Here is a 25,772-nt window from a genome sequence, read left to right as displayed (position 1 = left end):
AATAAATTCAAAATTGGTAATAAACAAATACATTTAGAATTATTAATTCAATAACAAACAATTAGACACAATTCAATTCAGTCACTAAAAAAAAAAAAATTTATCTAATAAATTGATAAGACCTAAGATAATTAAAAGTGGACCATATGATTGATAATTGCTACAAATTTCTAAGTGATTTGGATTCTAGAATTATATTATATTATATATACTCTATAATTATATATATATATATATATATATATATATATATATATAACATAACGGTTCGGTTCGGTTTAGTTCGGTCCTAAAAGACCTCAAACCTTGACCAAACCGCATCTTTACGGTTTCACAAATTTAGAACTGTAACTGAACCAAACCATTAGCAAACCAAACCAAACTGTTTAGTCCGATTTGATCTGGTTTGAATTTTCGGTTTGATCAGATTTTTGTGCCCCCTAGACATAACAGAAAACTTATTATAATTTCTAATTTATTATTTTATAATTTAAAATAATAATAACAATTGCCTTGTTCAACAGTTTATGATTTGTTAAATGCAACCAATTTATTATGCAAGTTGCACTGGTCATATTGTGTTACACAATGTTGGTGCCAAGGGTTTGCATACGAATATTAAATGAGTCATGACATAATCGAAAATTTAATCATTTTTAACATCTAATTTAAAATTTTAATTTCTTTAAATTTGAATTTTATAATTAAAAAATTAATTATAAAAAAATTTGTGAAATTACTGAAAAATTTTGATAAGGAAAAGGCCCAATTTGGTTTGATATAATTAAATTTTTTAAATCATTTTTAACATCTTATTTATTTTTTAAAAAATTTCAAATTTAATTTTTTAATTTTTTTTTTGAATTTTTTTTAGGACTTACTGGTTATTACAATTAAAAAATTTGGACTAATATATCATTTTACCAATTAAGTTTGGACTTCCTCTCTTTCAAGTATAAGAAAGGAATTAATATCAAAAGTCCTTAATTGAAAATGCGTTCCTAAAAGGAATTTTGTAAGAATTTCTCTAGGAGAAAAAAAATTGTTTGGCGAGTACATTTCTTAAATCTACTTAACTTTTCATTTACCTTTTTATTTATAATATCATCCTTTATCTTTGAAAATTATTGCAGACCTTCAATAGAAAGTGGGGAAGCCATAGTGGTGGTGGTGGAAGCAACAATGGAAGGCGATGGCGGTGGTAGTGGTGGAAGGTGGCAATGCTGATGATGGTGATGGAAAGTAGTGGTGGTGGTGGTGTAGGGTGACAACCGTGTTGGTGATGAAAGGCGATGGTGGTGGAAGTTAAGGCGATAGCGATAACAGTGGAAGATGGCGGCGGTGGAAGGTGCTTGTGGTGGTGGTGGTGGTGGTGGTGGAAGTGGAAGTAGAAGTTGATGGTGGTGGCGGTGGAATGTGACAGTGGCGCTAGCGGTGGTGGAAGCGAAGGCGATAATGGTGGCAGTAGAAGGGGGTGATTGCGATAGTGGAAGGTGGCAATGACAACGGCTATGGTGACGGCAATGGAGGCAGAACGAAGAAATATAGGACAATCTTATCAATTTATATAAAAAATTAAATGACAAATTAGTAAAATAATAAATTTATTTTAAAAAAATGGCTTCCTAAAAGGAGGTTTTGAGCAACATTTTCTTACTATTCTGAAATACATCTTGTGAGTCGTGACCATTAATTTAAATTTTTTTTTTTTTACAAAAAGTCTATATATGCTAATGAAGATACAAGAAATTCCTTCCCTCTTTCTCTCTCTAGAATTCCTGTATTTCAACCAAAAAAATATCTCCCCCTTTTCTTTCCATTATTTCTCCTATTTATAGAGATTTACAAATGTTGATGGACTGCTGGATCTAGGCCCGTTCCTCCATGAGTCCCGGTCCTCTTTGATGGGCTTATGCGCGTTCGGCCCATATGGCAGTGCCTTTCTATGGGCCTGACCCACCTGTACGGACTAAATGTCGCGTTTGCAAGTCATATCTGGCCCATGTCCTCTCGGGCCTCCTCAACTGCCCCTATAATTACCCCTTATTTAATAAGGGGGTAATTATTGAAGGCGTCTCATCATGACGTTGACGGCTCGAGAAACCCACATGGGGGAACGGACGGTCAGATCCAGAATCAATGTTCCGGGGCTCGATGAATTTCTCGCCTTCCTGACGCTTCGGCCCTCGGGTCCCCCTCGCCTTTATAAGGCTCTAGAATACCACTTCATGCCTTTTTACCGTCTCCATCATCAGTCAAATCTCTCTCTTTTTAGAACAGTGCTAAGCTTTTTCCGGTGAAATCCTTCAAGAGTCGTTCTTCCAGCGGTCTTGCAGTGCTCTTTGTTACTTTCTACCTCAGAGGTTAGTTTTGTTCCTTTTTACTTTCGGCAGGTTTCTTTTTACCCCTTTTAGATCCTTCAAACACTTCCACCATGGTTGTAGATCTAGATGTTCTTCGTATGAGACTTAGACTTCCTGACAACATCGAAGTTAGGGTTTGCCCTAAGGATGTTAATATTATGACCGGTGCCGGCCTCCTTCCCGGCGAAGTTTTGTTTTCAAACCTTCAACTGAATGTCGTTAGGTTCCCTCTGCACCCCTTCTTTAATTATGTCTTCAATAGACTGGGGATATCCCCCTGCAGGTAAACCCCAATTTCTTTAGAATCATATCCGTTATGCTACTGCTGATTCGTGACAGAAGTCTGGACCTTGACCTCATAGATCTTCTTCTGTGTTATAAGGTCATTAAGATCCGAACTAACGAGCCCTTCTACCACCTCTACCCGATCGAGAAGATGTCCATATGTACGGACACAATCAAATCTGAAAAGGGTTAGAGGGATAACATCGTGGGCATTAGTGGGGCTTGGTCTTCGCCGGCTGCAGAGGATTACCCAATCCCGAGCGCCTTTGGCGTCTATTCTGTTTCCTCATATAAGAAATTCAAATCTCACAAAAACGATTGCCCCTGCGAAACATGCATTCCTCGCTTTTGTACTTTCTTATGCCGCTCCTTAGGAATACCTTGTGATGACTTGAGCTACAGTGTTTGCAGGGATAGGAGTAATTACTTGAAGAAATACGTTCTGAACGATATTCCTTCCTGCTCAGACCTCCTCACTTCAGACAACCTCCTAGCGCTTTCATCCCTCGGCTATAACATGAGCAGGCTTCAGATTCCTTCTTTTGGCAGGAAGAAAAATACTCCCCCAGCCACTTCTGCTGCTGGGGCAACCTCCTCTCCTGCATCAGCCTCTTCCTCAGCCACCATCTCTGACACCATCCCGAGCACGGTGGCTATTGACTCTGTTGTCAGCACCCCTGCTACCAACCCGAGCGCGTCTCCCCAAATCACCACAGCCCCTGCTGCCGCTGGGGGCGCTCGGGACAAAGAACGAGGCAAAAGGCCTCATCCTGACAGTGGAGTCGACCTTGAGGAGGAACCTCTCATAAGAAGGACCCGGGTCTCTGGGCCGGGTGCTCTCTTGCATCGCCCGGTCAGAGCTCCTGCCCCCTCCGGGCCTATTGCAGCTGGTGCCTCTGCTTCTGCTTCAGGCTCCCCTTCTCTTCCCACTTTACCACCATGGGCTCCTCGGTACACCCGAACGGATGGGACGTTCGTGAAGCCGAACGAGACCATGCTAAAGGATGGCCAGACCGCCATGGCGTATTATAGGAGCATGTGGACTCCGAAAGACCTTGAGGCGGCGAAAGGCCTATCCCAGAAGGATGTGTTCAGCCGCTTTCCCCAATCTGCCATGGAGGTGACTTTTATTTTCCAACTCATGAATTCTCTCATATTATTTGGTCTTGCCTTCGTTCGACCAAACTATCGGCTTAACCGTTATTAATGTACATCTATGCAGACTTTGTTCGGAATGATGGCTATGCAGAAGCAGGTAGAGATGGGGAACGCCAGGGCTCGTAAGTTTTCTGATAGCCTGGAGGTGGCCAATAAAGAAAACGACCTTCTCGCCAGCAAGAATACCGAGGTATTGGCTCGGCTTGGAAAAACTGAACAAGAAAGAGATGTCTTGAAGAAGGAGAACGACTCTCTTCAGGATGAGAAGGATGCCCTCCAGCTTGAAAAGAGCGTCTGGCAGACTGAGCGTGATTCAATCAGAGACGAAAAGGCAGAGCTCCAGCGCCTTCTGGCTGATGAACAGTCTGCTCGGATGGCTTTTGAGAAGAGAGCTCTGGACGAGCGTACTGCTCTGATTGATACAATCAGCAGAGTGAACGGTGGGATGCTGGCTCTTCATGCTCGGTTCTCAAGAGTCGGCGCTCTTAGATATGCTCAAGGATTCCGAGAAGGTTTCTCCGACCGAGTTCCGGATGAGGGACAGACCAGCTCCACTCCAGATGAGGTCGATAAGGATTTAGGGATTGACCCTCTGGGGGTCTATGTTGACCCAGAACCCACCGAAGCGGAGCGCATATTTGATGAGTGCCAGGACATTGCTTCCTCAAGGATCATTACAGCTCCTCCTACCGCTCTGCCTCTAACCGCTCCTCAATCGTCAACTGTGGTACCTCCCATAGCCACTGCTGACGTTGGCCCCCAGCAGAATGACTCTGTTATTCATCTTGATTCCCCACCTCGTGAGGGTGAGACGGTTGAGGAGGCCCAAGAGGACATGGGCCGGATATGACTTGCAAACGCGACATTTAGTCCGTACAGGTGGGTCAGGCCCATAGAAAGGCACTGCCATATGGGCCGAACGCGCATAAGCCCATCAAAGAGGACCGGGACTCATGGAGGAACGGGCCTAGATCCAGCAGTCCATCAACATTTGTAAATCTCTATAAATAGGAGAAGTAATGGAAAGAAAATGGGGAGATATTTTTTTGGTTGAAATACAAGAATTCTAGAGAGAGAAAGAGGGAAGGAATTTCTTGTATCTTCAGCTAACCAAATATTAATATTTTTATTTATTTATAAAGAAATAGAACGTTTGAAGGATGAAAGGACTTTTTAAAGTCGTTGGAAGCTCCCCCAAACGGGAACTTGTTATTTTACTCTTCTTACCGACATTTTTTACCCCTTCTCAAAACACAAACAAGGAAGAAATGAATTTTACGGTCTCTTATCTTTACCCTTTTGAAATTCTCAAATAATGGAAGAGACTCCTACACTACGTGTTTCCATCCTCCTTCTGTCATCTCTTGGAAGAATAATCACCCTGATTTCTCTCACCTTTCCTTTCAAACCTATCAAATGTAGCGTTAATAGGATTTCCTTTTCTTCAGCATGGTCCACCTCATTGCTCCAGCCTCCCCACAACTAAATGCATGTGTGACTTCATCTTCGTCCCTACCAAGACCAATCAAAGCCACATCTCTCATGAATTTGATGACCCCATCCCAACTCCTCCTAACATTTCATTTATCCATTTTCAAGTTTTTACTATTCTCCCAACCGTGACCTCCATCTCTAAAAACACACACACACACACAAATTAAATATAGGAGATTGCTCTTTTGGGTCAAGCCCGGACTTTAAAATATAGGCCCGAAGTCAAAACAGGCAGGCTTGAGCCCACGGACTTTCTCCCCAATATTACCTAGCTTAACTCTGAGTCTCTGACCTTTACAAATAATTTTAGGAAAGAGAAAATAAAAGGCAAAGAAGAAACTAGTATTTTGCAACAATCTTGGGCCAAATTCATTACCGTACTGAGAGGAGAGGATTAGAAACAAACTCAACATTTCACATTATAAAGTGAGTGCTCTAAGATTTAATATTGCACCAACCTTGATAATATTCCAAAAAGAAGATGAGTTTAGCATATTTATAAGATAAATTCGAAACCAACAAGCCAACAGCATACACTAAAGATAAATTACTCATATAGAAATAGAATCGAAACCAAGATTACTTCTCTTATCAGCCGCAAATTTCACCGGTGCACTTTCTATGCTCTACACCAGAATTGGTAAAAGATGCCAACTATTCTTTGTTTTTCCAAAAAAATAAATAAAACAATACAAATAAAAATAACGTTGTTTCATATGATATAAAAAGAAATATGGTTTAGAAGTTACAAAGATCAGTAATGCGAAGACAGAGTTCCTTTATATGTTATGTTGATGATCAAAGTCTCAGCTACTTGGGTCCTGCTGCATGGTGTCTTCTTTACTAGACTTAAGTAGCTGAGTTGGGTTAGGCCTTGTAAAAATTGGGCAACCTCCTATGAGAGTCACCAAACCCCACAAAAATCTCTCATTATTTTCTTTAAATAAAGCACCACTAAATTTGGAAGTTTAAAAATTAAGCACCAAAAAATACACAAATGAAGATAGAACTGGGTTTGTGATTCTTGTTGGAAAAGAAATCAAATAACGAAATACAAACTCATTGCTATCTTTTTCATGCAGTTTAGGCAGACTATTTTTAGGCCTGTTGGCCCCACCAGTCCGGTGAAAAGTCTCCATAATATAACCGGAATACTATATTCTCAGCCAGTATCCAATAAACCAAATGGCGGTGAGTTGATTATTTATTACTTCAAACACCCAAAAAAAAAAAAAAAAAAATTCATAATAATCTAATTGTGTAATATCAATTATGAAAATTTATGTCTATGGACATGTTAATATACTCCAGCTTATGTATGATCACCTTCCAAACATTGATAAAAATATATATATATGTTAGAACTTTTTATTATTCGAAATTTTTTGTGTCCCGGATTTTTTTGGAATCATTTTTTTATTATTATTTTCAATTTGGTAAGAATTTCTCCAACTTATGTGGACTATTATCTCCCTTGTCAAACCAGAGAACCAATTTGTCAAAACATAGACCACCCTCAATTTGTTAAAGTATTTCCAACCATAAAATGGGTCCATCCTGACTTTTCAGTAACTTGGTATACTCCTCCGGACCAATCACTTGAGATAAACATGCCATGACAAAACAAAGCTCTTCTTTCAGTCTCCGTCAAAAGGTTCAACCTTCTTACCTTCACTTTTGGGGTTGCTGTTACAAATGATTCTTATATATATATAGCCATCTTTTCCGTGATGGACCACTAGAATATATTACCATTAATGGTTATGATTTAGTTACTAAAATTCTCGACTTATGTATATAAATATTGGTGAACTCTATACTTTGTAAAGTAATCTTCTACAATCTACCAATTCCTATAAACTCTTCAATGTTCTCTAATCCTCCATCTATCTACAACACTCCACAATAGAATTCCTAATGACGGCTATAATCCATTACAATTAATGGTTAAGGTTTAGTTACTAGAATTCTCCGCCTAAATATATACAGATTTACAAACTCTCTACTCTTCAATCTACCAATTCCTACAAACTCTTCAATGTTCTATAATCATCCATCTGTAATCTGCAGGGTCTAAATACTTGTATGTTCAGCAGATATGAGGTTCCAGAGATTTAAGTTCAATAAAGCGGGAACCAATGAATCAAAACAACAAATTAACAACTGCATAAATAGAACTCAACACATGTCCAATTTCTTCTCTCTTTCTACACACATATGATACCACGTAAAGAAACTTTACAAACCTAAAACACACCATACCAAACTGCAAAGTGCAAACAATAATCAATGATCATCCTTTAACATACGGCTGACACCCTCACATATACAAGGTATTGTAACTGCATGTGTATCCTCCAAAACTCAGTCTCACCATCATCTCTGAAATTTCTTTGACCTAGTTTCTTCAGGATGCAATTTTTTCCAACTACTCATGCTATCAAAATCAAGACAAATATCTGATGCACCCATTAAAAGTACTCTTCTCCTAGACCAAGTAAGCAAACTATGTGCACAATTCAATTGAGATTTCAACCCAGGAGCAAATTCATGATAGCTGACTTCTAATGTCTTCTTATTCATAAAGAGCATCAGAATTCATCTAGTGTTGCAGTACCACAGATTATAGCAATGCGCACGTGAAAAAAATTATTGGCTCTTAAGTTTAGTACATTACAGTAAACAGAGGGAACATAAGAGATTGATGGGCGAAATACACTATTTTTGTTACCTCGGTTCAATCATCCCTAAGGAAGGTGAAATTGAAGATGATGCCTTTATAACTAGAACATGACAGATGATGCCAGTATTATGTTGCAAAACTTGCCATGGATTATGGTATCAAATAGGGTGTTGTATTTAGCAAACTAAAGTAATACTGAAACAAGAATTAGGAGCAAGAAAGGTGGACAGACAAAATATAGAAGAGTAAAAACAATTGAGGCACTTGAGAAAAAACAACATTAATGCGAGACAGAATGCATGTCAACTGAGATCATTCAGTCATTTGCTTGAGGCCAATAATAACTGCACTGGTAAAGAGCCATTCAGCTCTAGTTAGAGAAAATAATAGGAAAAGAGAAGGCGGGAACAAGAGGGTCCAGTAGAACAGGAATAAGTACCTATCCCGCCATAAATAGCAGGACTTTAGTGATTTTAAGCTATAGTCTTGCAAAAAATCCTCTTCATCAAGTACATCATAGTCTTAAAATTATAAGGAGATAATATCAACTCTAATTCAACTCATTACCAGGGTTGTTAAATACCTTAAAATCTGAACCTTAGAAGGTTAATAAACAGAACAAAACAAGCTAATTTCCTTAATAAAACAGATTACTGGTGATCTGTTAGTGTAGTACTACACATAAGCCATGGTCCTTAGCTGAAAGAGGTACACGATGAACCAAGAGTTGGATATTTAAATGTTTGGCAACCAAAAAGATTAAGTTCTTAATGAAACCTCAAGGCTATTCTCTTTTTACTATGGATAGTCTTCCTTAATGATGGAACAAGATTTGCAAAAGCAACAATGCATAATAAGGATAAGTTTGTAGCATATAGAACTGCTAGAACAATCAAGGCTCCTACCGTCATGACATAACATTTATATACACCGTTATATTTCTTAAAACTCACTCTTAAGCTCTCATCCTCAAACTTTTAATGTTGTTTCCTCTGTAGAAACAGAGAAAATATCCTGATCCTATAAACAGTTGATGAGAAGAGTTCTCCAAAGTCCAAACTAAACATCAAATCAGTCTTTGCCCAAGCTAATGACTTTAAAGCATAAACTAGGCTTTATATTAAACACAACAATACCTTGAAAGCTGATTTCCTTTAAAGGGCTAATGAATTTTACAAAATGTATCGCCTTCCACCAATTCTACAACTTCACAAGTAGTATAAGAAGTCCGAAAAGTGAGCGATCTTAAGATCATGATGTTAAAATGAATGAGTGGCAACAAGAAAAAGATTGGATCAGAAATAAATGCATTCTCTAGAAGTCAACAGTAGCACCATTGCAACAATTATATATGACAAGAAATATGAGATTTACTTATTTAAGATGGTTTGGCTACACGCAACAAAGACTGATGAATGCACTGATACAGACAAGTGCTTTAGTTCAAGTGGATGAGGCCAAAAGGAGTAAGAAGAAAAAGAACGTGAGGGTGCTGAGAAATTGCATCATTACAAAGGATTGAATAGAGGACATGGATACCAAATGATGAAAAAGATAATTTAAACAACCCCAAGTTGTTAAGATGAAGGTTTCGTTTAATTAAACTGCATGACAATTCATCAATATTCACCTGTAATGTCATCAATTGGAAAAGCGTCTTTTTAATGAGTAATCCATTCAAGATGTAACTCCAGTAAATGTGAAAATTGTGTCAGGGTAACACCAGTTAATCTCTAAATCAGAACCCTACACACCAACAAAGCTCAAAGACAAAGAAAAAGCATCACTGATTTTACCATTTAAAGGAGTATATATGGTACCATTTAATTTTACTCCACCAATTTCCAAACATCAGATCTCAGTTTATGATTAAGTTACCTTCAGAACAAAAGTGAAGGCAAAGAATATAATCCCCAAGCTTGATCTCTGATTGCTAGTCTTCAACTCTAACTGTGTACAAAAGAACAGCCTCATGTATCCAGAATATGCAGAGATGTCTTCACAATGTTGAAATGTCAGTTGCTAAGAGGTAAGCATAACATGGAGATTATGTTCAAGGTGACACAATAAAATAAAGCACATAATAAAAAATTATTATGCCATTCTTTTAAAAGGGGGCTTCTTCATATATGAAACAAGAGCAACTAGACAAGTCACAATCCCATCCAACACTTGCACATAATCAGGCAACAGAGCTGAGAGCTCCCTTCTCACACTGCCGAACTGTCAATCTGAGGAGTTCACTGCTCGTTTGGTTCAGTTGGCAACATAATCGCCTAGGTGCCTATACAAGAACGTTCCAAATATGTTTATTAATACCTTAATACCAAAAACAGAAATGTCCAAGAATTTCTATAATTGAAGGAAAATTTAGACAAAGAAACACTAACCAGATGCCAATTCTTGCTCAATGGATGCCCCAAAACCTGAATATTTTGCACATGACGGAGTGGAGGCAGACGTGGAAAGCACATAACTTTCCTTTTCAAATCATCTTTTCTTGTGGCCCGTCCATAGAACCCCAAAGTTGCATTATTTTCCTTTCCCACATCTTTCAGGAAAAAAAGAATCGGCCTCTTACAAACGGATCTATAAGGATCCCTAGTGTCAAAATCAAATTCATTCCTGTTACTGATTCTGTTCCAAGCAGTGTATGTCTTCTCTGAACGCTCCATCTCTCGAGGAAGCATTATGTTTGGGAATACTTGAACAACATAACCAAGTGAAACCAAAAATGTTAGTCGCCTGGCATGGTCATAACAAATTGAACGCTGCAAAAAGCTCCTGGGTTCAACTCTCATGGCTCTAGTAAAAAGTTTCAAGCTCTCCAGAGTGCTCAATCCAGGGTAAAAAGGGTCCACAGCTTGAACATGGTGAATTGAGACAAATGGAGCAATTGGGTGGGAAGATAACAAACCATGTGCATTACCCCTTATATCCCACTGTGAAAACACACACAAGTAAAAGAAAATGAGAAAAATAACCTAACAACAATGCTGATAAAACCCCAAAAGGAAAGTAATAGAAAAATTGGGGATTGATAAGAAAAAATCACCTGGTGAAAGCCATGTTCTCGGGTAAAAGGAATACCCAGTTCAGTAATGCAGGCATGGAGTCGATCATCACTCCCGTAGAGCTTGGGATACCTCTCAAGACACTGGTCCTGAAACTTTGTTAAAGCCTCTGCCAATGGGTGACTTATGGCAATCCCGCCACCACCGAAAGCCATTGAATGACTGAAATAGCTATTGGCAGAGTGGCTCTCCGAAGGACTACCAATGTAAACCATCTCGGATGCGTCGTACTTGCTCAGAACAGCCACCAGATTATCGGCGTTGAATATGGTATCGTCATCTCCAAGAACAAACCATCGGACATGTGGCAAACCCAAGCGAAAGCTTTCCGCCACAATCCTCGAGATCCGAAGTCCGGAAGGGTGGCCGGTGGGATTGGTGTACCGGAATCGTGAAATGTCCTCGGAGACCATGATCGGCGGCAGAGAATCGTCTCCCTTCTCCGGGACAACCTGCTCTTCCAACCAGACGTGGCCGCGCGTTTCGTCCGGTCGCCACCAGAGCCTCACGAATTCCTTCCGTTGTTTCCAGAGCTGCGACGAGCCGGCGATGCCGAAGACAATGTGCTTCAGCGACAACTCCTCCGAAGCGCCGTCCTGCCGCCGCCGCACTAACGCGGTGTTATGCGGTGGCGAAGATAGGGAAGAGGAGTGGAGAGAGAGCGACGGAGAGGAGGAAGAGAGACTCTTCCTCAAAATGAAAGAATTAGGGCTTCCTTCCCAGCGCGTGAACCGGTGCCAGCGAGGTGGGGTGGTCCCGGAGAAGACGAGCGACAGCCACGCGGCAGTGGCAATGAGCAATGCCACCACCGCCCCGACGGCGGTGCCGGTACGGCTCTGCCTCCACCGGCGGCTTCGCAATCGGCTGATATAGTTGTCGTCGTCATGTTGATGGTGGTGGGGCGAAGTCGTCAACTTTACTGACTTCATCGCCGCCAACGCTCATCTCGGCCGGCGGCCGGCGCGGAGAGGGATCACGGAGAGTGGACGACGGTGGTAAATAGGAAAATCCGATATGGAGGAGAGTTGGGACAGGAGAATAAAAAGAAGGTTCAAATTTTAGGGTTTTGGATATGATTTTGGGGGTTAAAGTAGAGAGAGAAGATGAAAACGAAGCGATATATATGATAAATGATAAGACGATCTCAACGGAAAGGTGCTCCAGTTTAAATTCGCGTCACTTAAATACCAGTAGTAAATTTAGAGTAACGAACAGAAGCCAACTTTTGGTGCATCACGTTACTTTTGAATCGGACAGGGTTTAAGACCCGGATACACTCGTCTACATTTCTGTTAACATCATCATCCATTCAATACTTTTTAAATTTACACACTACATCCTAGGCGCAAGACACGTACAACAATGACGCAGCACTCCAATGATTTATGTTTGAAAATGCAACATATTTATATCAACAACACATGTACAACATAATACAAGTATCTGCTCCTCCCTCCCAAAAATAAATAAAAAATATTTTATTTTTCCTTTTTGTGTATTCCAAAATAATTGTCACTTCTATTTTTCAAACAATATATTTTACATAACAAATGCTAAATGCAATCGTACAATTGACTGTGCATCACAAATCTAATTGGTTGAAAAATAAGTTGTAATTAATGTTACTTTCCTATTTTGTTGGAATTAGAAAACTTCAACTTTGAGACCAAATTATCCTTTTTAAATTATTTTCTCTTTCTTGTACTTAATAACCTTCTTTCTTTCCTTTGTTACATATATTTAACTTTATTTTTTTCTTTATTTTTAACCATGGTCTTCTTTTTTTCTTTCTTCTTGATTGGTTATACATGGCTATACTTTATTCTTTACTTTCTTTCTTTTTTTGTTCACTTGTCTTTTATATATATATATATATATATATATATATATATTCCACCTGGATGGATTTTTTTATTTGATTTTATGTAATTTAATTGAAATAACAACATGAGATTGATTTTTAATTAAAGTAATATTATAAAATTTGAGTTTTAGTTAATATATAAAATAAGAGAAATATGGTTTCAATCTACTCACAGTATGGTTAACTACTATATATAAAAAATAAAAGAATTAAAAAAATAATAAAAAAAAGGCAATCAATTCACATAATTTTTTTTTCCCCTCTTTATCTAAAGAAGATGGAAAAATAGTGATAAACCATTCACACAAGGTGAACATATTATATATATATATATATATATATATATATATATATATATATAGTTAAAAACAATTGAAAAAAAAAAATTTTTTAAAAAAAAAAGAGAGAAAGAAAAGAATAAGTTAAAAGAAGAATAAGGTAGGTAAGTAAAGAAGAATGAAGGATATATACACACGTACATGCATGAGACACAAGAAATATAAAAGGATGATTTGGTTTTAAAAGTTAAAATTTTATAGTTTCAATAAAATAGGAAAGATGCATTCATTACAACTTTTATCATTGGATTTTTCAACCAATCAGATGTGCGACCGTAGATGCACAGTCGCTTGCGCGATACGTAACTGTGTTTAGCACTCCTCATTTTACAAATTTCCATATATGTCTTTCTAGTTTAAAATTTCAAACTTGAATATTCAATAGTATGGCAAATTAATAACTTTTCAATGAGACAAGACATGTCCCACATGCCCTCTTAAAAATTAGGACAAAGCGACATCTAAATTAGTACAAATGGATTTCAAATTGCAACATAGTTGGTATCTCTGTCTGTTTTTTTAAGGAAGATTATTTTTTAGAAATTGTGATTTATAATTTGTGAGTTATAATTTTTTAAAAGAGACATTTATTTTAAAATAATAAGAGTATCATTAATTTGAATTGCAGTATATTATATTAGAGTTCTAAGAATAAAGCAGTAAATTGAAATTACCTTATGTTGTTGCCATATTAATGCCCTAGGTAGAATTGTCATTTCAAAATTATAAATCAAACATGACTCAAAATTTCATGATACATTAAGACAATCATAGTCAGCAATCTCATGAAGGGGTGAAAAAAAAATAATAATAAATAAATAAAAATCACCATAAATGGTAACTTTTTGAGTAATTTCCCAACTTACTAAAAGTCGCAATCCCACTCTTGACTCTACAAATAAGGGAGTCAGGCATTACTATTATTGGAGAGGTAATTAAAAGTGGAGTATTGTTGCGCGTCCACCAAGATGGTCTCTCAATATCAGACCTCCCCTCCTTACTAGACTGCAATGAAAGTTAAGCTTCAAAATTCCCATTTTCATGAGGAGTCTATTGCAGCAGTAGAGGAAATAATAGAGAAAAGCATCCCATCTCTATTTATTGAAAATGCAATAATTCCTACCTTTCCATAAATGACAGCAAGCAAAAAATGAAATCAGAATTATCCATTTTCTTCATTCAGTGTCTCCAGGGGTATGTTTGGTTAGGCAGAAAATTTTATGGAAAGTGAAAGCGAAAGAAAGTGAAGTAAAAGAAAGGAAAATCAAGTTTCTATCATGTATTTGGTTAGCAGGAAATATTTTGAAGAAAGTTATAAGAAAATATTATTTTATTAGTTTGGATAGCATGAAAAGGAAAAGAAAATGATTCTACTTACCCAAAATACCCTTCTAATTTTAAATAGTAAAAAAAAAAAAAAAAAAATTATGTTTGATAAATATTATTTATACTTAATTATTTATTTTAGTAAGGAAATAGTGAAATATGGAATAGAATAGTATGTGATATCATAATATAATTTTTTTTGTTTTCTCCTCTCTCTATATATATTCACTTGTTCTTATGTAAACTTGCATTCTCGATCTTTAAGGTAAGAAAAATAAGTTTTTGGTAAAGTGGACTATCAAAATTTAAGTATTTATTTTCTCTTTATGTTAGTTTTAATTTTAATTTTTATTATTTATTTATAAATGATGTAACTGAATACTAATATCTAATTACAACTTTCTCACTGAGAAAATAATGTCATAGACGATTATGTAAACTATTTACGAATCATCAATTATTTATTTCAAGATAATGTTTCATGTTAGGTATGAAATAAGTTGTGTTAAGATAATGTAGACTAATTTTCACCTAACACTCTTATTATCAACAAATAGTTATGTATATATATAATAACTCTTAATCATTATCAATTATAGAAAAAAATATTTTACTTATTTAAGACATTTAAAAAAAATGGAAAAAAATAATTCAATAATAAAAGGAAAAAATTAATTAATTTTGGATGCACAAATAAAAAAATACAAACAATTTAATTAGTAATACATGATTTTATAAAAAAACAATTTACAGAAGAAATAAACTTTCCTTTTCAAAGAAGTTTATGTAATTAAGTAAAGAAGAAAAGAGATAACTAACATGGGTATAATAGGAATATAACATATAAAGTGCACAACTTTTGCGAGAAAGTAAATTTCCCTGCGTTTTTTGCACAAAAAATTTTAAAGAAAATTTTCAGATGCGGAAAACCTATTTACCCCAAAACTTTTACTTTCCCTCTGACCAAACTTCCAAAAAATTTAAATATTTTCCTTTTCTTTTCTTTTTTGGCTACTTGACGCTAACCAAACGTAGTAGAATAGCTCAAGGTCATTTTTTAGGGTGCCAAACTCAAAATTGGGCCCAAGTTACCGAGAAATTATTAGATGATCTTGGTCCACTAACACTTGGCGGACCAGTTAAATATAGATTCTCTGATTGAAAAAATGATTCCACAAGAGTGTATTAATAAATACCAAGTTTTATAATCAAAGGGTTTTAATTGAATTAGTTCACAAAGTATCAAATAGACCAGGACCATCTAATAATTTCTCCATATTACCTGTTCAAATTTTATTTTCTATTCTCATGATATTAAATTGGATTCGCATTAAATTTGACTTACCTAATACCTTAACATAGGTTTAAAAAAAATACTCACACACACAACTAGAATAATATTTATGTTTGGATTTTTTTAGACCAGGTCCAATATATATATATATTTTTCTTAAAAAAAAAAATCCTAAACACATGGCAACTCTGGTTGAATTTAACCGATGGACTTATGGCCAGAGGTAACTTTAACGGGCTCAAAGCATTACGAGTAATATGTTTCGAACTGTTTTTATTTTAATTTTCTGTAAAGAACTTTGTTGTAAACTCGCACACCAATTTTTTTTTATGGGTACTTGAACCTTCAATAGCTATTTGTTTGCTTGCGGTTGTTTGATTTCGGTATTGGGCCTTATCTTGTAATTTAGTTCCGGGCTTGTTCATCTAGTGTGTTCCAATTGTCTTCTCGGCTTGTTGGCCCGAGGCCTTTTTTTACATACCCGTTACATAATAAATATATATACTTGCTTGACTTTTTGTAAAAAAATAAAATAATAAATAATAAATAAATTTCAACCTTCACCTTTTGCTTTGGGGAGGGAAGGTGATAGTACTAAATTATATTTTTGGTGTTAAAACATTAATGTATTGGGAGTAGTTATTTACACTTCAAACTTATTATTAAAACTTATTATTAGAAGCTTCACAACCTGAGAAGAAAGTGGTTCTCATATTCTTAGCCGGAAAAGAACATAATAGAATAGATGCAAGAGTGAAGAGAAAAGAGTAAGATTGTATATTCTAATCCTTTGATACATAATAATAAAATCTCTCTCTTTCTCAATTTTAGAATTAGATTAAGCATGTAAAATATTATTTTTTGGGTGAATACGTATGATTGTTATCTCCATATATGTTTGTATGTTCATGTACTGTGATGATATTTTTATTGTGTGTGATGAAAAATGAATTTAACTCTCAATAACAACTTACCATTGAGTGAGTTAGAGGGAGTTAATAATTCACAACAACAATAAGCGTAACCCATGTAATAAATGGATTAATACTTAACACAACACGAAATGACTCAATAAGACATGTTTAAATAATTTCTGACAAGAACACAACACGTTTATTTGACGCCTTTGGTTTTGTTGCAGGGAACAAGGCTTGCTCTGAGTTAGCTCTATTGGGCGTTAGTTTATCCATCTTGAGCGACTGACTATCTATTCAAAGTTTGCATGAGTTCTCTTTCCTTTCTCAAGGGTGATGAAACCGAACCTAGGAATGGGATTCCAATTTCTATCTGCCACAATTTGTTCGATTGAAGCAGTATTAGCTAGAATGCTAAATCAAATTTTAGGTTTTTTTTTTGAACCCCTATTTCTCTGTTCATAATGAACTTTTCGGATTTAAAATGGCATGAGTTGCAGACTAAGCTATATATGACTAATTAGGGTTTAGCTCTTCTTTTTTTTATTAAAAAAAAAAAAAATCACTTTTGCAAAGAAAACAAATAAGTGAACTTAAACAACATTTTCTAACTTGTTGATTACACGAATGAAATCCGAATAGTTATATCTTGATTTGTTACTCTCACACATTTTTATAACACGACTGTTAGTCTAACTAGTTAGTACATTAATTTCTGTTTAGATTTAAGTATGTACAAAAACTCTTACTTAAAACTTGAGTCAACCATCATCCCTAACGAGTAAACCTTTTCTAACAATAATTTATATTTTTTTTGTAAGTAACTTCCCCCCTCTCTATTCTCTCCAACAACATTGTTCTTAGTAAAGCATATATATATATATATATATCCATGTAATGTATGAATCTTTTCAATGGAGGGTAAGTGTCGTGTATATGTGAGCCACCTTGATTGACAATCACTTTTTCACAAAATTATGAAATACAAAACACGTTTTATATTCTTTTATAAAGGACGGCCACTCGTGGGAGTAAAACATTTATATATAAACAATAGATACATACATAGGACCACTAATTCCTTCCAAAAATTGAATAAGAAAACGACCACCTAATCCCCAATCCAACCCCACAATGGAAGGGGACCAAATCATAGTCTACATCTTTTGAAATCTTATTATTTATTTGGAGCACAATAAGATGGGAAGGAGCCAAAAACAAAACTCTCAAAACATATGGGGGTAGTGGTGGGAAATTTAAAATACAACTAGTAAAACAAGTATCAGTTTGAGTGGTAAGTGTGACTTACCTATCAAATTAATATAAATTAATATAATAAAATTAAAGAGTGAGAAAAAATTGTGGACAATGACAGTACACACTCGTTTTAGGTTCGATTTGGTTAGAATGAAATTGCAACAAAATAAAGGAAATGAACATTTTTTGAGCATTTTAAATGTTTGATTAGTAGGGGAAGGAAAATTTTAAGGGACAAACTTTTTATAACAATCTAATTTTCTCATAAAATTTTCTTACAAAAACACTAAATTTTTTTTATTTCTTGATAGAGTTTTATGAACTTACAATAATACCATTTCTTTTACGGTAAGTTTCGTGTTATTTAAATCATAAAATAATAATTTTTAAAATAATTTTACGTTAAACAAATACAAAATAAAAATTATATTTTCTGTTACTTTCAAATTCCATACGGTGTCTATATGTGTGTGCTTGTCCCCATAGCATGCAAAAAATACGGGAATCATGGTGAGGTGAGAGAGTATATATATATATATATATATATATATATAATTATTCCTTTAGCAATGACAAACATCTTGAAAAACTTTATAACAAAATCTTGCAGTATATAATTGTGTCTCTAATCATTACATCAAATTACATATGTGGGAAAACTGCATCTTTTGACCTCCTTTAGGGCGGAAAGTTTAGAAAAATAAAATAAAAAACTAAATCCTCTGTAAAAATGATTAGGGTAGGGGCTTTTGTGGCAATGGAGTAAGTAATTCCAATCAATGTCGAAAATGATGTTTCAACATAAATCTTTTACTTATTAGGTTAAATAAACCAAAGGTCAAAGCATTTTTACAAGATAATAACTGTACCCAACTCCATAATGTCAATAAGGCAAAAATGAGTAAGAAACTAATTGAATTTTCAGAATTCTGGGCCGATCTTGTACTCTTAAAAAAAATTCAAATTTTCTGAAAGTAAACATATTAATGAATAAGTTAATAATTACTACCTCTGTCCCAAAAAAAGTGTTATGCTTCGGGACCGTGACAGTTCAATTTAAGAGAGTCACAGTTCCCTAAAAATGACACTTTTTATGGGATTGATGGAATAATACTTTTTATTAAATTCTCGTTCATATTAAATATAATTATTTATTTGTATATTTCTATAATTAACAATTAGGTCATCTAATGCTAAATTCAAAATTTGGAAAATAGAATCCAAGATTTCAACAATCATAGTACTAAATTTGAATTATGAATCAATTATAATTTTGATTTCACCCAAAACAATTATAATTTTGATATGAATCTAATCCATTGGCATACCTAGTTTCTCTTCTTCTTATTTTAATTGCAGTTTTGGCATAGGAGTTTACTAAATTGCAATTCTAATTATTGGTGAATCAATTTTATTTTATTTTTTTCATTTTCTTTTTGCAGGCTAAATAAGAATCAATTTTGACATCTGCTCTGCTAATGAAAATGGAAGAAAGGCAATATACGGTAGGACGTCAATATCACACTGATGAATGTCAAATGTCAACTTTGTCTTTTTAATTAATAGGGTAGAATATGTCAAAATGGCGTGAAAATAGCCCTATTACTTTAAATGTTTAGAATTACGTAATTGGGTTTAACACTTTGAATTCGCCATCAAATATATATAATAATTCTCCCTTTTATATATACTGAACAATTATTGAAAAAATTTAAGTAAGAGTGACCAAAAAACACAATCAAGTTAATGACAAATATGTCTTTTTAATTAATAGGGTAGAATATGTCAAAATGGCGTGAAAATAGCCCTATTACTTTAAATGTTTAGAATTACGTAATTGGGTTTAACACTTTGAATTCGCCATCAAATATATATAATAATTCTCCCTTTTATATATACTGAACAATTATTGAAAAAATTTAGTAAGAGTGACCAAAAAATGACAAATATAAATAGACATTTTAAAAAAATGAAAATCAAAAGTCACTCTCAAATAAGATTTATTGCATTCGATCCAAACATTATTTTAATACAAAATTGAAATTGAGCGAAATTCATGTGATTTAAAATCGTTATTAGTGAGAGTCACAATCGAGGTGATGTCAACATGAATTGTGACTGTGCTAATAATGTCCCTTTTTATATGTATATTATTACAAACACTATTAATAAAAGGTGAGCATGTATTTGTTATATTCCCCGTAAAATGCCTATGTGATTTTTAAAATATATAAAGTAGTTAACGAGATAGTGTCACACATATTTTAAACATAAACGCAAGTCTACAAATGTTGTATATACAAACGTGGTTTGCAAACACTGCAAGCAATCGCATTTTATAAGGTAATTTAGATGTTTATTTTCAATTATAGAGGTAGTGACGTAGGAAAACTATACCTCAGCTAAAAATTAGTACAGACACAATAAAACAAGTTGGTCTAGTTTTAAATCATTTTTTGACAACACTATGAACGTGATATGGAGTCCATTTGAAATTAGAGAATCTCTCAAATTGACCTATAATACTGAAATTTGAGCAAAAATATATAGATATTACATTGATATTTCGTTTCAAACACTAATCGGTACATTAGTTTAACACTTAATTAAGTTTCTTGCAATTTTAATTTTAATTTTAAAACACTAATTTGGTATTATAAAATATTAATTATATACATTAACACTTTGAATTCAAAAAGCATAAACATAGAAATTTTATAAAATTATTAATGAATCAAATATAATTTTTTTCGCTGCAGTATATGTATATGTATATACATAATGAAGACCCTCACTTAACAGTTACGTAGTTAATATTAAAAACTATTTATTAAATATCAAAATTTAAATTAATTCAAATATGTTTGAACTTCTAACAAATTTTTTGAAATAATTTAAAATTTTAATAGTATGAATTCAAGGCCTTAAATTAACACAATTCGTACTTCCCAACAAACCTATAGACAAAGAATTCTACACCATTAAACACCATATAACTAAATCTCATTTTCTTGTGCATATAAATACAATGGATGCAAATGTTTGACCAAAATAAAAGCAAGCCACATTTTGGTCCATTCGTCTAATCTGAATCTTGAAAATCGAACCAGTAATAAAAGCAAACCATATTAATGTGATTTGAATATCGAGTACAAAAATCTGAAGAGTCATTGTATGAAATTTAAACCAGTTACCTTATATCCACGTAATAATAGAACTACTAGTCCTCATATGAACGAACATAGTGTAGGTGGGTAGAGGGAGTAGGACCCAAAATACATTTTGTTTATACTTACATACATATACAGTTATATATATATATATGATATACACAGAGATATACGTATATTTTATGTTTCAAATTTCAATCAGCTATTTGTCTGTCTCTATATTTCTCTCACTCTAGATCTTAGATCGGAACCAAAGCGTGTCGGATTGTGCTGTCCCATGGAGGCTTCCTCACCATCCACGAATGCGTGCAATGAGTCAAATGGGAATAGTTTGAAAATAGTAAGACGAGTAGTAGTAGCAAACGAGATTGAAACCACAACCACCGCTCGGAGGTGGTCTTCTTCCTCCATCCCTTCATCCATTTTCTTATTATTCTTTTTCCTTCTCTTCGCTTCTCAATTCACCTTCCTCGTCGCTTCGCGGTCCGTACCCACCATTAGTCCTATCTCTCCACCACCGTCATCGTCAGTATTAAAGACCACACAGCCAAAACACACTACCCACTTGGCAATTGAACTTAAAATCCTCATACCAATCCTCGTCTCTGCTCTGTTTCTCGCTCTTCTGTTCGTCATGGGCTTTCTCAAGTTTCTCAGATTCAGGATTAGACGCAAACGCAGCATAGTTGTTGTCGCCGGCGATGGAGATCAAGACCGCCGTGAAAAGTCGTCTATTGTTGAAAGTTCGTTGAGGAGGTTCAGTTGGGACGAAGTTCAGAGGCTGACTATGAATTTCTCATCGGTGATTGGATCGGGTGGATTTAGCACGGTTTATCTTGCTCAATTCTCGGATTCCACTTTGGGTGCTGTCAAAATCCACAGTAGCAGCGAGCGTCTCAACCGAGCTTACAAGCAGGAACTGGATATCCTCCTCCGCCTCCGCCATGACAACATCGTCAAGCTTCTGGGTCACTGTGATGATCGAGGTGAGAAGCCAGAACCCAATTGGGTGGTTGTTCTTTTTTCTTTCTCTTTAATCGAATCACGTTTTTGATTGTGCTCACATGGTGTTTGTGCTATTGTTTCAGAAGAAGGTGTTCTTGTGTTCGAGTATGTTTCCAACGGAAGCTTGCAAGAGAAACTCCATGGCGGAAATGGGTCGGTGCTTTCGTGGAAGACTCGGATGGCGATAGCGTTCCAGCTCGCGCAAGCGATTGAATACCTCCATGAACAGTGCGACCTTCAGATCGTCCATGGCGATATTAAAGCTTCCAACATACTGCTCGACGAAATGCTGAATTGCAAGCTCTGCGATTTTGGGTCTGCGAAGATGGGGTTCTCTTCCACTGTTTTGCCACCGTCGTCGTCGTCGGCGAAGACAAAGCAACTGATGATGGGTTCACTCGGATACGTCGATCCTCTCTATATGAGGACCGGAATCGCATCGAAGAAGAACGATGTGTATAGTTTTGGGGTCATTGTTTTAGAGCTCATTACGGGGATGGAGGCCTTTTGCTCGGAAAAGGGGAAGATGCTGACGTCGATCGCCGGACCGATGTTGGTGGGCCATGGGTCGGGGGCGGCGGCGGTGGCGGAGATGGCGGATCCTCGTCTTGGTGGAGGATTTGACTTGGAGGAATTGAAGGTAATGGCTTCGATTTCAGGGCTTTGCCTTGGAGTTTCGCCGGGAATCAGGCCATCTGCGTCTGACATATTGCGAACTATGAGAGAGAAAATCACTTCCATTTCATTCTTGTTCTCAGAGGGTAAAAAGGTTTGAGGAATGTCAATTGAATTTAACCTGTACAAAGAAAGATTAAAGAAGATATATCATTCATTGATAGTGAGAGTGAGATTGTGTAAATTTGTAAAGGAAATCAAAGGATTATGGGACACTCATGAGTTGTTTAGTGGACAATTTCATCTTAAGCATGGCTTTTCTTTCCTCTGTGTTTTTAATAATCTTTGGAATCAAATCTTTTCAGGAATTGGGTTTTGACCATACTAAAGAAACTGAGAGTTCTTTAGTTTAGATCTTAGAACATTGAAATACGGTTTGAAAAACAATATACAAAATAAAACAAAAAACAAAGGAGTGCAGCTGGATAACTATTTCCTAGTTTCACAAAATCCAATCATTTCAGATTATATGATTTCGTTTAATTACAATCAAACACACAAAATAAGCATATAATAATTAAATAAAGTTTAATTCGTGATGTGTAACATAACTTTAGAATTTAATTTTGTTTTGTTTCTGTTTTATGTTTTCTTGATCATTCACGGTGGGTATTGGGCTCACTGTCTGTAGCTTGAGTAAAATTTCCTCAACCTCCAAAGTTTTAAATAAAGAGAAAAATTTTCTTACAACTTTAATATCCCCTCACTTCCCTATTAGATGATCATATTTAGAAATAGGAGTTTTTAAGAAAACATACAATTAATATATTATTTTTTTTTTAAATTATCAACTTGTCCTTTTGTTTAAATAAGTATAATTACTAAGTTTAAAATTTTTTTAAAATATAAAGGTCAATAATAAGAAGATGGGTAAAATGTATAAAAAAAAAACTCTGAACTATAGGAGTTTTGCAAAAAAACTCCATAAACCATGATTTTGTTGCAATTTACCACATGACGTCGTCTTTCGATACAAGAAAAAAGAGAAAGACCCATTTACCCTTATCAAATATTGCGTCGTTTTAACTTATACCCTTCTTACTTTTTTTTTTTCCTGCCAAAAGTTGTGTTCACCAAATACATCCCAAACCAGAGAGCGGAAAGAGAGAGAGAAGAGACTAGAGATGATGGCAGCTTGTGCACGGAGGACTCGGCTATGATGAGAGCTCGTGGAGAGCTTGGTTGACTCGGCCATGAAGAAGAAGCTAGGTTGCAGATGGAGGCGACGACGATCTCAAGAGGGCTCGGCGGTGAACTATGGAGAACGACAGTATGCTCGACTATGGACAGCTATGGATGGTTCGGCTATGGAGATGGCAGCATAGGCATTAACCCAAAAAATTAACACCGACGAGGTGGGAATCCCAACATTGCAACCACCCCCTACCAATACTGCGACGGTGCATGGGTCCATCTTTCATGGCCGTTTCGACATTCTCTCTCTGCGACGGTGCCCCCCAATACGCTAATCTTCGATCTACGGCGAAGATGGGTCGTCTCACCCACGACGGTGAAGCTGACGATTAAAGTTTCGGGGCAAAGAGCACCATCGGTATTGATGAATGGCTCTTAGGGTTTGATTGGAACCAATACGGCTTGTGGAAGAGGTCAGCGGTGGTGACGGGCTGGCTGTGACGGAGCTATGGCAGAAGAGACCCACCAATCCCAATATCAAATTCCTCGGCTTCTTGTTCTGTAAATGGCTTTTGATTTTTTGATTTTGATTTTTTATTGTTGTTCTCAAAATCCAAACATATTGATGGAGGAATAACAGTGAATTAGTTAGGACTTGTTTGGGTGTTTCATGAGCATTATAGTCATTTAAATTTGATAAGGGTTGTATGGTCATTTACATAAATTTGGCCTCTCACTTGCAAGGAAATTGATCGGCCGATTGCCGGATTGGGTAAAGTGCAACAAACTGAATAGTTTAAGGGGTTTTTTTTTGCTCATTTTGAAATTCAAGGGTTTTTTTGTTCATTAGAATATAATTTAGGGGGGGTTTAATGCACCTTATCCTAAAAAGATAAATTTTATTTATTTTGACTTTTCAAAATAAACAACTAATTTAGTATATCTAAAAATAATATCATAGAGTGCTAATACGAGACGTTATCTGTGACGTGCCATCAACAATTGCATTATATATTAGCTAGAAGGTTAAGGCATTGAGACAAAAGCAGGTGTTAGCGTGTTTCTGATTAAGATTAAAATAAATAAATAAATAGTGGGCTAACCTAGAAAGGTGAGTACGGCTGGGTTCACACTTGAGGCCCAACATGACCAATTAAGTGTTTATACATATATATATTATTCTGACAAATAATGGTCACAATGGTTTTGGAGGGAGGTGAACTCTCTCCCTATTGCTTTAATTTTTGAAAAAAAAAAACGAAAAAAAAAAAACTCTCTCCCTTAAATTAATGTTAAGAAATGATTTAAATTGATGTTAAAATACTTTAAATTAATGTTAAGAAATGATTTTTTTTTTTTTTTTTCTTATAATTGGAATTTGAATCCCTCCAGCAAGAGATATTCGTTTGAAACGTAAGAATGAAGTTGCAGTTCACTAATTAATTGTTTCAGCTGATTCGAAAGGGTTACAAATCCAATCTCTTTCGCATATGACATATGCTAAAATGAAAAAGAGGAGGTTTTTTTTTTAAAAAAACATTTTTTTCAATACGAACTAAACCGGTTTAGGCCCGAGGCCTGACTTGAAAGCCAGAAACACACTTGGGCTATTGGTGGGCCACTGGCCATTGCTTTTGGTGTTTTGACAAGCCTTTTTCACTTTCCTAATTGTCACGTCAAAGGAATTTAGTGATGTGTACAAGCTATCAGGATTTGTGACTCATAGCATTTTATTATT

General features: G+C 35.5%; 2 protein-coding genes across 2 annotated transcripts; one reads left to right on the top strand and one right to left on the bottom strand.

Moving 5' to 3' along the window:
• Positions 1–9,755: 9,755 nt before the first annotated feature.
• Positions 9,756–12,320, bottom strand: LOC132308104 (uncharacterized). The gene is made up of 3 exons (XM_059806089.1): positions 11,039–12,320; positions 10,374–10,925; positions 9,756–10,267 (listed from the first exon to the last, which is right to left on the bottom strand). The coding sequence occupies exons 1-3, from the start codon at positions 11,984–11,986 to the stop codon at positions 10,166–10,168; spliced, it is 1,602 nt and encodes a 533-aa protein (XP_059662072.1). The 5' UTR covers positions 11,987–12,320; the 3' UTR covers positions 9,756–10,165.
• Positions 12,321–21,326: 9,006 nt separating this feature from the next.
• Positions 21,327–23,165, top strand: LOC132308105 (probable receptor-like protein kinase At4g10390). Its single transcript, XM_059806091.1, has 2 exons — positions 21,327–22,206; positions 22,309–23,165. Exons 1-2 carry the CDS (start codon positions 21,498–21,500, stop codon positions 22,998–23,000), a joined length of 1,401 nt encoding a protein of 466 aa, XP_059662074.1. The 5' UTR covers positions 21,327–21,497; the 3' UTR covers positions 23,001–23,165.
• Positions 23,166–25,772: the final 2,607 nt, after the last annotated feature.

Source organism: Cornus florida, unplaced genomic scaffold, assembly GCF_030987335.1.
Source record: "Cornus florida cultivar Cherokee Brave unplaced genomic scaffold, ASM3098733v1 CherokeeBrave_3.0.0_Hap2_Chr05, whole genome shotgun sequence".
In the NCBI taxonomy this organism is placed as follows: domain Eukaryota; kingdom Viridiplantae; phylum Streptophyta; class Magnoliopsida; order Cornales; family Cornaceae; genus Cornus; species Cornus florida.
This window is presented reverse-complemented; position numbering and strand designations above follow the sequence as displayed.